We start from the raw sequence: 16,164 nt of genomic DNA on the forward strand, positions 1-16,164 counted from the left end.
CAGGGTGCATTGTTTACATTCTCTGCTCTCTCTTCACGCACTGCAGGGCGACCCATAAATATAATCCCTGTCCCTGTTTAGACCCTGCTGCAGCTATTAACAAATTAGCAAATTAAGTTACATTCAGGCTCAGCTCTGCCTTAATATGTTCCTATGCTGCTTGGAGTATGCCTGAAACTATTCTTTAATAGTGAAACTGGAAGTGATCAATACAAAAATAGTATTTTAATCAAAAATATCCAGCTAACATCGCAACTTATTAATGCACATCTTAGGAAAGGACTGTACCACAGACCGAGTGACACAATAATACATTAATACGCTACGCATTGAACTGGCAGGGGATAGAAAATCGTGCAGAACGTGCAGAGCAAAGATTCAGTTTACCGAACCGATTCATCTGAAGAATGAATCGAATGTCCAGTTCAGCGTTTCGCTGATTCCAGAGTTATTCTCATGTCCATACAAGCATACGACCATTTTCATAATATAATAATAATAAATCAGCAATGCACTGAAATGACTTTAAATTTAATTTGAATGTTTTTGATTCGCAGGTACGATTTGTTATGCAAGTGATTCAAATCCCGATGAATGTCCCGAACAAAATTCAGAGTTGCACAAGTAGTAGTTTCCAGCTATATTGCGTTGCTAAACAGTTTTTTATTTCATTTATTTGTAATATTTTAAAGTTGTAAATTATCTGACCGCACCAAATTATGTAAATTATAATTGTAAATTATCTGACCGCACCGAACCGATTCATCTGAAAATGAATCGAATATCCAGATCAGCGTTTCGCTGATTCCAGAGTTATTCTCATATCCATACAAGCATACGACCATTTTCATAATTTAACAATAATAAATCAGCAATGCACTGAAATGACTTTAAATTTAATTTGAATGTTTTTGATTCTCAGTTACGATTTGTGATGTGATTCAAATCCCGATGAATTATTATGAATTATACTGCGTTGCTAAGCAGTTTGTTATATATATTTATTTGTAATATTTTAAAGTTAAAATTATCTGACGTTATCTGACACCAAATGTGTCAGATACGAATGTTCAGTGAATCGGTTCGATCTGCTGTGTTGAAAAGAACTGTTTACAAAGAACCGATTCGCCAACGAACTGATCAACCGATTCGCTAATGAATTGGAAAGCGCAGTGCAAACAAGAGGCGGAGCAGAGCGAAATCGCCTCATTGCCGAACACTGCCATGTCTCCTGCATACTGACGAGGACGGAGGGCTAGCGAGGCAGCTTGCCAGTCAAACTGACTGCATTGGAAACCATTAGCAAAACAGACATAGCAGATACCCTGCTCGGCAAACATCACCATCATCATGCTGGTGGATTTTGAGAAGCTGCGGATGGCAGGCGCTGGAAAAGCCATCGCGGTTCTCACTAGCGGTGGAGATGCACAAGGTAACGTTAATCACTGGCACTGCACTGAGCTAATCATTTGCTTCTCTATCCACTTGCTCACTTGCTTTGCCAACTACAATCAGCTTAAGTCTCCAACCTGTTGTTGAGGTCCACTTTATTATTATAATTTTTTTTTTTGGGGGGGGGGGGGCTACATTCTGCAGAATTGACAACGATTAGGTGAATGTCATTAAATGCAGATCAATAAATCAATCATTTTGCGAGCTGAAGTTAGTTTAAAGTGTGTATTTAGTGGTCTAGATTAATAAGTTAAATATCTAAAAGGATGGTGTATGAGAATGCTGGCTTCTTACGTAACTGCATGTCGTGTGCAGCAGGGCAGGGGGCGTGTCCTCAGGCCTCCCACAGCAACCAGGGCTGGGATGAAGCATCGATTACTGTGTGGAATCGCTCTGAGAAAATTGATGATTCATATCCATTCAGTCTGATTCAGTGAGCATGACAGTAGATGTACACACTGCAAGGGCAATAATCAGTTAGAAAGACCTAAGCTGTGTCCAGAACTGTGCTATGTTCACTACATAGTGCACTATTGTGGTGTCCTAAAACATGTGGCATCCCACATGTTACCTTGCTTGGGATACATGGGGGAAGACATGGGATACTTGTAATGAGGAAGGCCGCTCACTACCTTGTCAGATTTGGTTTCCTTTAATAGTGCTCTATATAGTGATCTGGATTTTCACATGTAGGGGATAGTGAATAGGGCACAGTTTCAGACATCGCTCTGTGTCACAGTCATATTATGCCGCCCTGGGGCTGAGACCAAAAAGTATCCCTGCTCCCTTATTAGTGTTTCCCTATAGTAAAGGTAAAGGTGCACGTATTTGTCACTGTACAGTGAAAGGCACAGCGAAATGTGTCCTCCGCATTTAACCCATCTGTGGTCGTGAACACACACTCACACACACACTAGTGAACTAGGGGCAGTGAGTACACACACACACACACACCCAGAGCGGTGGGCAGCCAACTCCAGCGCCCGGGGAGCAGAGAGGGTAAAGGGCCTTGCTCAAGGGCCCAACAGCGGCAGCTTGCCAAGCCCGGGAATCGAACCCACAACCCTGTTATCGATATCCCGGCGCTCTAACTGCAGAGCCACCACTACCTTATTAGTTTATAAGGTAGGGCTATTTACTGCGTCTACTATTTACTATTCTTCACAGCGTCCAGTTTCTAACTAACACTTGCTTGTATGAGCCGACATCATCGACTCCTTTGACTTGCAATGCATTTTGGTCCATGTGTTGGTCAGCTGATGCAGTGAACGATGCTGTTCACTAGAATTTATGACTTTGAGTGGGTAGGTTGGCCCTCCCTCTCCCACCCATCACATCGCTCAATGCAATGCTAGCCAGTGCAGGTATCTGTTAGCAGATGTGACTGGCAGTGTGTTCCTCCTCCAAGCCTGTTGAGCTATTCAGTGGTGTGAAAAGAAAAGTTGAGGTTGTGCTCTATGCGACTCAAGAAAGCACATAGGCCTACTAGCCTCCACCCTTCCGGCACTGGTTGTGCTGTGTGATTGGTGAATGTGGTACTGGGAGAATTGGAAATTTGGGGGGTAAAATTGTGTTACAATTTGTGAAATTTCAAAATATCCTTAATTTGAGTCAACCTAAGGTAACAATGATGTGTGTGTGTGTGTGTGTGTGTGTGTGTGTGTGCATCTGCTATATTATAGGAATGAATGCTGCAGTTCGTGCCGTAACACGCATGGGCATTTATGTTGGTGCCAAGGTCTATCTGATCTATGAGGTAGGTTCACGACCTTTAGTCTATGTCACCCAGTTCAATTAATATGGTACATAGTACCTGAACTAGTCCACTGACTATGGTCTTTCTTTCAAGGGCTATCAAGGGCTTGTGGATGGAGATGACAACATCAAAATCGCCAACTGGCAAAGTGTGACCAACATTATCCAGCTGGTAAGTGCCAACCCCGTCCCTATTGTGTAAATCAGTACAATCTCAGACAGCTAGAGCACACTGCCCTACATCTCCACTGAAGATGCCAAAGCTGCACGCTGGACAAGACTACCTGCACCTACTGCAGAGAGACCAGAGACCCGAGAGCAGTAAGAATGAGAGTCTCTGTAGTCAAAGCTGTGTCTTATCCTGCTGAAGGTTTTGAGTAGCAACACTGAGAGGGTGGGATTGAGCTTAAGCGAGAGAGTGCTGACTGAGGGGATTAAATCTGAGCGTGAGATTACTGCTGTGATCCTCCGCACACTCCAGTTCCTCTTCTCTCCCTCAACAGTGACCTGCAGCCTCTGGTCACGCGCTCATACCCACTCGCCTGTCCTTAGTCACGTCTCCTCTGAGGGTTTGAGGCCTTTCGATTCAGGCCGCTGGTCTCGTCGCCAGAGGAGGATAATCTGAGTGTGTTTTGTGAATTCTAAATGGGATTGAGCTGTAATTCCTGATACTGACCTTATAGTCAGCTTTAAGCGATATAGCTTTTATCGATTTTAGATCCATTCTTCCAAGTAAATTAGCAAGTCATTTGTCATTGTTTGATATAGCGTAGCATTATTTTGGAGCATTTCTATTCGTCCATTCATCAGATCATAGCATGTTGCAACAAAATCATTTACATTGACTTCCAATTCATTTTAGCAGTTAATTAAACCTTACAGTCTTAAGCTGTTAAAGTTAAATTACATGTGTTTTTGATTGTAAATAAGGTCACATCCTCTACAGAGTAACATTCTGCATGTTTTAAATGGTAATTACTGTTTTATGTGTGTAATTTAATTTATTATTTACAAAAAAAATTAGTGCCACATTAGTTATGTAACGTTTTATTTGTTAATGTTCTGTAATGTTTTATGTTTATGTTTTTGTCTAAAATGTGCAGAAAATGTTTATATTTAGGTTTAACACTAAAAAAACTAAAATAATTTTAGTACAGTATCAGTTTTTTAAACTAAATGAGCTATGTAAAAATTTTAAACCTGTAAATGCATTATAAAATCTAATTTGACTCAGTTCTGAGATTCCAGAATCAGTAGCAGTGAAGTCAGTTAGATTTTTCACCTCTGGCCTCCATCAGGGTGGTACGGTGATTGGCAGTGCCCGCTGTAAGGCTTTCACCACGCGAGAGGGTCGCCTGGCTGCTGCTTTCCACCTGGTCCAGCGGGGCATCACTAACCTGTGTGTGTGCGGTGGAGATGGCAGCCTTACCGGAGCTAACATCTTCCGCAAGGAGTGGCCTGACCTGCTGGCCCAGCTGGTGCAGGAAGGTAATGCGCCAGGAAACGTCTGGAAATGTTTTCCTTGATTATCCCAACACAGGTTTTCACATTAATCTGAAAGATAATTGTAATAATGGAAATACATTGGAGATTTGTTCTGACAGCAGTGCATGCATTTCCTCACAACTTCTCTTAGCATATGACATTTCAAGGTCTGCTAACATCCCCTCTTTTCACTGTGTAGCTGTGGATTTCTGCTCCATTTACTTGAATGAATCAGCATCAATAGTTGCCTTGTCTGCTCTGGCTGATGCAGGCTGGGCTGAGCTTCATGGCCCTTTGTGGCACCAAGGCTGAAACCTGCTGCCAAATTTCACATATTCACTCCTGCCCTGCTCTGCTCTTAACTGGAAGACTTGGATTACTGTCTATTCTGTGCTTTTCAGGAAAAACAAATCTCACAGGCCAGAAGACTATGTAGGACCAAAGTATTTGAAGTAAAATTAGTAACTTTTTTTGAATAATTATAGCAGTTTTCATTTTTGTAAATTATGGAATTCTATGTAAAAACTTTTTTTGAGATTTTTGCTGATAAACACCTTTTATGATTTAAAATGGTATATTTACTTATAACCCTTTTTTATTAATATTTAAATCCAAAGTGTAATATATCAAATAAAATGCATTTAATAATTCATTAATTATTGATTTAATTGAATTATTTAAACATTTCTGTCTTAGTAAGCTTATCTAATGTCTAATTGGGTGTAATCACTCAACATCAGTTTGTTAATGTTGTATGTGGGTGGTGTAGCGTAGTGGATAACAACACCACCCTCTCCATTGCAGACTGGGGTTCACGTCCCAGACTGGGCAAGCACATAAGAGCGTCAGCAAATGTGGTGTAAGAAACTGAAAATTAAACTAAGCTGAGTGATGGTTATTAAAATGGGACTGTGTGTGTGTGTGTGTGTGTGTGTGTGTGTGTGTGTGTTTTAAGGGAGAATTACTGACTCCTTGGCTCAGCAGTATACCCACCTGAACATCGTGGGCCTTGTGGGTTCCATCGATAACGATTTCTGCGGCACAGACATGACCATCGGTGCTGACTCCGCCCTTCATCGCATCATGGAGGTCATCGATGCTATCAGCACGACTGCACAGAGGTGAGAGGTCATAGACACGCATGCGTTTAGCAAAAGCACAGGCATTTTAGTAATTCTCCTCATCAAGTATCACCCACTGTTACTCAAAGCTGTGTTTACTTTTTCAGTCACCAGAGAACGTTTGTGCTGGAGGTGATGGGCCGGCATTGCGGGTGAGCACTGGCTTGGTCAATTCAGATGACCTACAGACATGTTACCTATAATCCCTCACATTTTTAACTGATGGCTTTTGTTGTTGTGCTGCTGTTCTACTAACATTTCTGTTTGACCGCACAAATGATTTATATTTCTTAACTGAGAAAGGTTAAAAAGCATGAATTTATGGTGCTGGTAGAAACTTTTTTCTCCACAGTTTTTCAATTTCTATTCAATATCTGTATCCTTGAAGAATTATATATGTAGTCAGCAGTCTGTCTGGGTCTGAATCTGCGTTTTTGCTTTGGTCTCATCATGCAGGTACCTAGCTGTGGTTTCTGCTCTGGCGTCTGGAGCTGACTGGGTCTTTATACCTGAGGCTCCTCCAGAGGAAGGGTGGGAGGACCATATGTGTGCCCGTCTGGGAGAGGTGAGGCAGGGTCACAAGCCCTATGCATGGATGTGCTAGATAATGTACTATTATTATTATTATTATTATTATTAATAATAATAATAATAATAATAATCTCTTTGTACTTTTAAGATAATACATTTTGCTGGATTTAGTCTCTGTCATGTAAAAAATCCTAGATCTTGAAAATGGCAACTTTACAAGATAAAGAAAAAACCTTTCAGTGGGAAAAGATTTTATTCCCAGAAATTTTGGGGCATTTCTGTTGGTCCATTCATCATGAAATTTTGACACAGATTTACATCATGTCAAACAACAAAATGGAAATACAAGGTTTTTAGTGACTGCAACAGTCTGCTTTTGGTTTTTGTCATATTAATCTTATTTGTTATTTTATATAAAATAATGGCTTACATTGGCAGCAGCTATGAGAGAAGGGGAGAAAATCCATGATTGTGAAACTGCTGTAACAGTCTGAAAACTATATTGTGAGACTTGCCGAGGTTAACATTGCTATTGTATTTTTTTTATTGTTAATACGTTTTGAACCTACAGGCAACTGTAATAAATGCAACATATCATTTTACAAGTGGCTTCATAATGCCAAATGAATAAAGTATTAATATTTTTAAATAAATTCCCATATAATTCCTGCTTTTATGTTAATGTCCATCCCCCAAATCATTCAAAAGTCAAATGTTTTAAAAAACGTTTATTTTCTTATGTATGTATGTATTTATTTATTTATGTATTCGTGTTTTTGCTCGCTCTAATAATAAACCCTCTTCATCGTCCATAATAACCTATATAAGCATTTTAAGTAATACATAATTAAATAATAACTAATTATAATTATAATAATATTAATTTCATCATATATTTCCTTCTAAATGTACTACAACCTTTTCTGTTTATCTACAAGTAAATTGGTTTAATATGATTAAAAATATTGATAACAAACTTGAACAATGATTTCAGACATTTGAACTGTACTGTAAGTGTGTGTGTATGCGTTCTTCTGCAGAGCCGTAGTAAGGGCTCTCGCCTCAATATAGTGATCATCGCAGAAGGTGCCATCGATAAGCACGGGCAGCCCATAACCTCTAACTACGTGAAGGACGTAAGACAACCTTAAAATTCATATCTGAGTTTGGGTTCCTTGGGTTCCAGACAGAAAAACATTGTCATTTTGATCTGCTGCTTTTAGCTGGTGGTGCAGAGACTGGGTTATGATACCCGGGTTACTGTGCTGGGACACGTACAAAGAGGAGGGACACCGTCCGCCTTCGACAGGGTGCTGGTAAGTTGACAGGGGCTGGGGGGGACGGTTAGTGGTCAGTGATGTAACAGCAGAGTCTTGTGCTGCTTAGAGAGCCACTGTGTGTGTTACTGGTGTTACAGGTTGAGAGTGTGTAAAAGGCTCTGTCTCTGTCTTTGTGTCTCGGCAGAGCAGTAAATTAGGAGTTGAGGCCGTTGTGGCTCTGTTGGAGGCCACTCCAGAAACTCCAGCCTGTGTGATCGGACTGTCCGGAAACCAGGCCATGCGGCTTCCTCTGATGGAGTGTGTCAATATGGTGAGTCACATGACTAATCCCTCGTCACCCCATAACCCTTCATATACTCGTAATCCCAAATCACTCTGTAATGCTTTTACATGTAATCCCAGATCTCTCAAACACTTGTTTTGCACTTGTTTCCATAATCAGTTTGGGTTTCATTTCAGCCAGCCCATGTTACACCGGTCAGAGTTTCAGATCACATTAGAATAGATGCAGGTGAACATGAATACAATGAAAAAATTCTAATTATGAAGAAAGTAGGTGAGATCTTCTGGGCTAGTTTGAAGAACAGAGATGTGAGGTACCCGGCACGCAAAAATGGAGCAAAATACACCTCCTTGTTAAAAATAAGCGAAGAAAAAAGAACCTTAATCTGCAAAGACGCAGATGTGACCCCAGTATTTAAGACTGTAGGCTTCTCTAACTTTCTATTATTGGTCTAAACTAGTAGGTGGGCTGTCTTTTGCTGATTTTTAACCCAAAACCAGAGGTATGTGTTGATTTATGCCTACCATCGCAAGCTTTTCAAACTCTTAACCCTCTGTATTTTAGACAAAGGAAGTCCAGAAAGCCATGAATGAGAAGCGTTTTGAAGAGGCCATTCAGCTACGTGGAAAGTGAGGGTCATAAATATATATATTTGTGTGTGTGTTTGTGTGTCTGTCTCCTTAAAATGACTCCTTAAACACTTTCAATGCAGGAGCTTCGAGAACAATTGGAACACCTACAAGCTTCTGGCCCATCAGAAACCTGCTCAATCAAAGGTGTGGAAATTTTCCATGTTTAAATTTTTTGCCTTTTTATTCCTCTATTGTTTCTCTGCTTCAGTCTCATCTTTTTCTTTCTGCTGTCTCTTCTTCTCTGAAGAGTGAACACTCCATGGCCATTCTGAACGTGGGCGCTCCTGCAGCTGGGATGAATGCAGCCGTGAGGTCAGCGGTCAGAGTAGGTCTTGCCCAGGGTCTCCGGGTCTACACCGTCAATGATGGCTTTGAAGGCCTGGCCAAAGACATGGTGAGTTTACATGGCCAGTACTTTTCTTGCATTCTGATTCTGTGTTCTGTACATTTGTATGCAAAAGTCTGGACACCCCTGGTCAAATGTGTTTTGTAAATATTTTTATTAAAATTATTTGTAGGCATATTTCTTCAGTTTTATTAGAAAAACTAAATATGGTGGCACTTCTTGTATTTTGTTTTTTGTGTGGTATGATATATTTTGCCATATCGCCCACACCTACCTCAGAATGTCGTTGGCAGCAGATGGCTAGAAGTTCATTTGTTTGTTTGTTTGTTAATTTATGTATTTTTAAAAATTGATTTAGGTGACTGAGGTACACTGGCATGATGTTGCTGGCTGGACTGGCCAGGGAGGCTCACTGCTGGGGACTAAACGGTGGGCTATCAGGGAGTTTGTGAGAGTTTGTGTGTGTGTGTGTGTGTGTGTTTTATGATTATATAGTACAGTATTATAAAGCTTTCAATTGTTTGTAATTATAGAACACTCCCCAACTCCTGCTTGGAAAAAATAGTGGAGACCATCACCAAGTACAACATCCAGTCCCTTCTGGCAGTCGGTGGATTTGAGGTATGGATCTTATGAATATATAGAAATATATGCTAATATTTTTATTAGGAGTGCTTGTGCATTGTGATTGAGCAATCTGAGGGTCATTTAACCCTCAGATGTGATATACATGCATTGGTTTTAGGATGGTATATTGTATCCCTGAAGTTCTCTGGGAGATCAAGCATCACTGCACCCTTTCGCCCTGTCTAAACAGCTCTGTTGGGAACAACCAATTTGATTGCCTGTTCATCTTACCACCACTTTTCATTACTCCTCGCCCTGGCTACCCAAATTCTTAGATTTGGGTTTATTCTCATTTGTTTATTCTCATGTATTCTAACATTTACTTCACCTTGAGTTCATATATCTAGCTCTCTCTCTCTTTCTCGCTCTCTCAATAGCTGGCCCGCTACTTAAATTGGATCAATATATACTTCCATGATGCAGTTTGTTTGCTGTTCTAGGCAGCCCACAAAAACTGACTGGGTTGTTGTATTTCACAGTTGATGGGTACTCCAGTCTAATCTTTTGTAGACATTTAATCTTAAAATAAAAAATGCAATATATGTTGGCAATTTACAGAGTTTTGGCTTGTTGCAATTAAATTTTTTGCAGTGTGAGCTTTTTATGGATATCACTGCTGAGAACACTGGCCAGCTGCATGTTCCCTTACAAATAGAGCCTAGTCCTGTTCAGTTGAATTTAGTACAGGACAATCAATAACTCCTGTGTTACTCCATGTGTTAACTTCCCAACCCAGACAAACAAAACTGTGATACGTGTTGTGTTTCAAGATATGTTGTGTATGGAATATTATATCGTTATTATATTTTTCCCATATAACCAGCGGGACCTGATGCTAGTCTATAATCCAGTAGTGTGTAAATAAGGTCTTATTGTACCAAATGGAATCATTCTGAGGTCAGTGATTTACACTCCAAATATTTATAAGATACAGAAGCATGTGCTGTTCTGTAACCTCCACAGGCTTATGAAGGTGTCCTGCAGCTGGTGGAGGCTCGAGGACGTTTTGACGAACTCTGCATCGTTATGTGTGTGATCCCTGCCACTATTAGCAACAACGTGCCTGGAACCGACTTCAGTCTGGGAGCGGACACAGCCGTCAATGCTGCTATGGAGGTACGACTAAATGATATGTGAGCAAAAACATTTGGAAAATGGAGTTATGATTTGGATACTATGTTTTTGGAAGGCTTTAAGGCCAGCAACTAATATAACTCTTGACCGCCAGTGTTTAGCTGTTCATTAACAAGTTATACAGGGTTTATGTGTAAACTATGCAGCCTCTGACTCAGTGAATGTCCCAACTTCAACTCGTGTAGTGCTGTTCATTTATTTATTTATTTGTATTGTCAAACATTTTTTAATGTAGAGCGTTTATTCATTTTTTTATAAAAGCATTTATTATTCCTGGAAGTCTGTTGGTAAACAATAACAACAATTTAGTTTTATTATTTATTTAATTAATTATTTTAGAGCTGTGACAAAATCAAGCAATCTGCATCTGGCACCAAGAGGCGTGTGTTCATTGTAGAGACCATGGGAGGATATTGTGGTTACCTGGCAACAACAACAGGCATTGCTGTTGGGGCAGATGCAGCTTATATCTTTGAGGAATCGTTCAACATCCATGACTTGGAGGTAACTTCTACCACATTGTTTTATTTATTTATTTGTTTAAACACATACATCTGCTGATATTAGAACATAAACATAAAAATGTCGAAATTTGGACTAACTCTGGATTAGCACTACAAACTCCAAAACACGTGCTGATAAGTTTGATTTGTTCTTTTAATTTTGTCAGATGAATGTGGAGCATTTGACTGAGAAGATGAAGAAAGACATTCAGCGGGGGCTGGTGCTCAGGTAATTTTCCCCTTTGGAGAATGCACTCCCAGACTTTTGGGACACGTAAAGCATCTTCCCCCCTGCAAAGAGCCTATAAAAATGAAACCAAATGAAAGACAGTGGCCTAATTCCATTACTTTTTCTTACTGACATGCATTGACTTAACCCTGGTCGGATGACATGTATTTTTGATTTTCTAACATTAAAAAGTCACATTTTTTTGCAGAGACACACCTCCACACATTTTATCACACAATTACTGTTCATTAGCTTAATTTAACACACTTAGGAAAAATAAAATGTTAAATAAGTTGTGTGCAAAGGTTATGATCCATTGTTATGTTTTTATTTATTATTATGACCAGAGGAGGATGGGTTCCCCTTTTGAGTCTTGGTTCCTCTCAAGGCTTCTTCCTCTGGATTTATAGGAGTTCTCTTTCCACTGTCGCCACTGACTTGCTCAAAAGAGGCTTGGACCCAGATCTCTGTAAAGATGCTTTTGTTAAACGTTTGTTGTGAAAAGCGCTATATAAATAAATTGGAATTGAATTTAATTATTCATTTATTTATTAAATTCAACAAATGAAGACAAACAAACAAGAAACTGTGCACTAACCTTTGCAGACAAATACCATATTTGCAGCCAATAAAATAAAATAAATACAGCCAATCAGAATAGATGTAATTTACAAATATGAGCTTTAAAAGCACCATGACAAAAATTATCTGTAGAATTGTAATATATAAAGAAATTGGACAAATGGTTGTTTTTATTAGATGAAACAACAATAAATTTACAAAACTTGTGGGGCAATTATGTTTAAACTTAATTATGCTGTATATTTTAAGTGGTATAATTATAATTGTAGAACTAATTGCATGTAAACTGGCAGTTACACAAGCCGGAAATTGAGACAAAGACGTTGTTGCTCCTGCCAAAGCTGACATTGTGTCCACCATAAGGAATGTGGGATTTTTTATTATTTTATTCAAAATCTCTTTTTTTAATCTTTTTTAACATTCCAGCGGTACACATGTGGTAGAGGAATTCTCCAAAACAGATTTATAAACTGCTGTGCTTTTTTATCTTGCTGTGTGAATGATGATGCTGGATGGAAATAATGCCTGTTCTCCCTCTTCTGTGTAGAAATGAGAAGTGCCATAAACATTACACCACAGACTTCATCCACAACCTGTACTCCGCTGAAGGCAAGGGTATCTTTGACTGCAGGGTTAATGTTCTGGGACACTTGCAGCAGGTGAGGTGATGCAGTTTGACCATCTGCACAGCATCAAACTGTGTGATCGTACTTAAAAGTGACCAGTGTTGGATTTGCTGACTTTGATTTTTTTATTTTCTGTGTACAGTTATGTTTCTCTGGACTTATTTATTTATTTCCTTGTTAGGGTGGGGTCCCGACCCCCTTTGACAGGAACTTTGGCACCAAGATGGGTGTGAAGGCTGTTCTGTGGCTCACTGAGAAAATGAAAGAGATGTACAGACAAGGTAAGGCGAGGCAAGAGAAGATGTGTGGGAACATGTGTATGTATAGCATCATTGACCATCGCTACCTGACCTCACCTAAACACGATCAAATTCTCACTTTACTTTACTGACATCTAGTGGATAGTCTTTTAAGAAGAGTCAAGGCTGTCTTTGCAGAAAAGAAAAGAAACTATGAATACCATTAAATTTAGAAGAAATGTTGGATGAGCAGACATCCAACATTCAGACACGGATATAGCACATGTTTACGGTGATTGTCCAAGATTTTTTGATCATATGTAAACACTAAAAACTAAAAAACTTGTGTTGTGAAAGATCTAATATATGAGACACAGCTCATTTATTGCTCAAAAAAACACTTATTGGACTATTGTGGCACATAAACCTACACAGATGTTCTATTGGCACTTAATGGGAAAACAAATCTAAAATAATAAATAGAATAAAAGAATATAATACAATGTATTATATAAATATAATACATTATAATATAATTATTTTATAATTATATTATATGATAATATATGTTATATAATACTTATAATATAATACATTTAAATAATTTAACGTCTTTATTATTTTAATATATGGAATTGCAGTTTTATAGTATGAAAGCATAAGAATTGACTGGACACACACTCATGCCGTTTCTAATTTTGTTGATTTATTTATTTTTTTTCCTTTTTATGTTGCCCCATCCCAGGCCGTGTGTTTGCCAATGCCCCGGAGACAGCATGCGTTATCGGCATGAACAGGAAAGTGATGTCCTTCAGCCCGGTCACAGAGCTCAAGGACCACACTGACTTTGAGTGAGTGGCACCATTGTCCTAATATTAGCAGTAACACATAGCACAGTAATACTACAAGCCATAAGCTAATCTATATGACTGCATTACAACAGTCAGCCAAGCAAGGTAATTTAACAACACCCCTAACACCCTGCTGTGTGTCTCTTCAGGCACAGGATGCCAAAGGAGCAGTGGTGGCTTAACCTGCGGGTCATGCTGAAAATGCTGGCCAAGTACCAGACCCACTTCGATGAGTATGTGACCGGTGAAATTGAGCACGTGACCCGGCGGACCCTCAGCATGGAGACGGGATTCTGAAGATGTGAAACGCACTCCCTCCACAGGAGGGCGCCAGTCCTAAAAACCCTGCCATTCCAGTACTGACTACTACAGTTAGCGCCAAATACCTCTTTAACCTGCACAAGTCCTATGAATTTTATAGTTGTAAAACTGGAGCTTACCTCAGTAGCGTAATTAATTCTGTGTTTGGATTCATGAATTGATTCTCTAATGAAATCCCTTCGCAAATTTAACACTGAACTTTTCTAGTGGCAGAGTGATAGTATTATACTGTATGAAGTGTTAGTGATTTGGTCCCTCTGTGCCTTTGTTGTACATTTAGCGTTAAATGCCATTGCAGTACTTGTGCACTCAGTAGAGTTTATTGGGCCATCCAGACTGGAAATCTAGTTAAGTGTTTTATGGTTTCTCTTTGACCTACTGGTAACCCATTCATGACAATTCATTTTTGAGTGTCCTGTAATCTAAATGCTGCAAATTTATTTAAAAGTAGCAGAAAATAACATGTTTTCTTTGTGAAAGTAATATATGCCAGTGTACACTAGGTGTCATTTCTAAAGGGACTATCCAGTATTTTTGGAGAGCAATCAGAAGGCATGTCCATAAACCTAAGCCTTTCTATGCATGTGAATTTGTACGTTTGTAAGAGTCATCTCTCTCCTTGTATTGTATAAATAGCTGTTTGTCTTTTTTGAGAATGAAATTGACACGTTATTGGATATATAAATTCTAGTCTTGCTTCCATCTGATTTTCCCCTGATAATAATCCCTTTGATCAATATATTCTTCTAGAATTGTATCCATGTCTTTGTGTGGTCATTTGACAGCTCTGAAACTATGGGTAATAATAATAATAATAATGTACAATCTGCTATTTTTCCTACTTAATTTATTTGCTGGTTGTCCACAAATACCAACCTTAGGTTAGTATGTTATATTTAATGTAATATTATACAATGTCAAATCAGAATATTATGACCACCTTCATAATAGTGGGCTTAACCACCCTTGGAGGACTCTAGCGAGATATTGTGGAATGGCCGGTGATGGAAGGTGCTCGTTATAGAGGTTTATGGCACATTATAGAGGTTAACTGCTCCACAGTGGCACACTGATTACTCTGTGGCACTCGCCAGAGTTGTTGTTTCCCTCTAGCACCAATGGCCTAAGCCCTTTCTTAGGACACCCTCACTACGGCAGCTCTAGAACTGCTCTAGAAGTTAGCAGTTTCCAAGTTACCTTTCACCGATACCGCATTTTAAGATTAAATCTTCACACAACAACGAACATTTTGCACTCTGCTACAACTGACTGGTGTGCTCGCTTAAATATTCATGCAGCAAACCATGTCATGTGGTATCTGTGACGTGCCGAGCCAAATTCATTCCAAACCAGGGGTGGTTATAATAGTCTGAAATGACTGTGAAAGTGTGGTAGCGTCTCTGAAACCGGCAACTTTGTGGGATGTTCTAGAGCTGTCGTAGTGAAGGTTTGCCAGGAATGGACTACTCAGACATGGAGTGCCTCCCAACCGCGTAACACTGGTGCCCCATGGGCCATTGATGCTGGAGGGGAACGACGACTCTGGTGAGTGGTACAAAGCAATCAATGTGCCACTGTGGAGCAGATAACCTCTATAGTAAACACCTTCCATCACCTGTCGTACAGTCCATGCCACAACGTCTCACTAGTGTAAGCCAAGCCAAGGGTGGTTATTCCCACTATTAATCAGGAGTCATAATATTCTGCTGTTCAACATCAGTACTATTTTAGTTTTGAAATTAATTAATTAATGTTTTTGATAACAAACTAAAGTAATATCTCACAGATTGCACCTAGTTGCCATTACCTAAAATGACTTAAATTCTTGCAGTTAAAACATGGATATTAAATGGTGTGCAACACAAATGTGTGATATTTATATAATACAACCACTAACAGTCAAATATTTGTTTCCCTCTAAATTAATGCATTGATTAATACATTTATTTATAATTAATCTGCAGTTAAAATGAGCAGCGAAACAATGTGCAACACAAATGTTTTTTTTTTTTTTTTTTTTTCCAGTTTTTCAAAAACTGTAATTTTCACATCTGAATTGCAGCACCATGCTGGAAAAAGCCTATAATCTTTATATATTTTTTCTTTAATCACTAAGTGTCATAAAAGAAACTAGTGGTCTCTAGACGTGGTGCCCTATACCTGTAGA

General features: G+C 39.2%; 1 protein-coding gene across 1 annotated transcript; it reads left to right on the top strand.

The window, feature by feature from the left end:
• The first annotated feature begins 1,164 nt into the window (after positions 1-1,164).
• Positions 1,165-14,754, top strand: pfklb (phosphofructokinase, liver b). Its single transcript, XM_072660933.1, has 22 exons — positions 1,165-1,432; positions 3,135-3,208; positions 3,302-3,379; positions 4,506-4,695; positions 5,648-5,813; positions 5,921-5,965; positions 6,270-6,378; positions 7,385-7,480; positions 7,568-7,660; positions 7,809-7,934; positions 8,472-8,536; positions 8,620-8,683; positions 8,787-8,933; positions 9,244-9,314; positions 9,419-9,506; positions 10,476-10,628; positions 10,986-11,150; positions 11,317-11,378; positions 12,508-12,619; positions 12,768-12,867; positions 13,571-13,676; positions 13,826-14,754. The coding sequence occupies exons 1-22, from the start codon at positions 1,351-1,353 to the stop codon at positions 13,971-13,973; spliced, it is 2,340 nt and encodes a 779-aa protein (XP_072517034.1). The 5' UTR covers positions 1,165-1,350; the 3' UTR covers positions 13,974-14,754.
• The last annotated feature ends 1,410 nt before the right edge of the window (positions 14,755-16,164 follow it).

This window comes from Salminus brasiliensis, chromosome 17, assembly GCF_030463535.1.
Source record: "Salminus brasiliensis chromosome 17, fSalBra1.hap2, whole genome shotgun sequence".
Taxonomy (NCBI): domain Eukaryota; kingdom Metazoa; phylum Chordata; class Actinopteri; order Characiformes; family Bryconidae; genus Salminus; species Salminus brasiliensis.

Bases quoted from the DNA above. Each gene is read 5' to 3' on its own strand.
- pfklb (XM_072660933.1), top strand. From the start codon at position 1,351: ATGCTGGTGGATTTTGAGAAGCTGCGGATGGCAGGCGCTGGAAAAGCC. The intron at 1,433-3,134 runs GTAACGTTAATC...GCTATATTATAG, and splicing joins TAGCGGTGGAGATGCACAAG to GAATGAATGCTGCAGTTCGT. The intron at 8,537-8,619 runs GTGAGGGTCATA...CTTTCAATGCAG, and splicing joins GCCATTCAGCTACGTGGAAA to GAGCTTCGAGAACAATTGGA.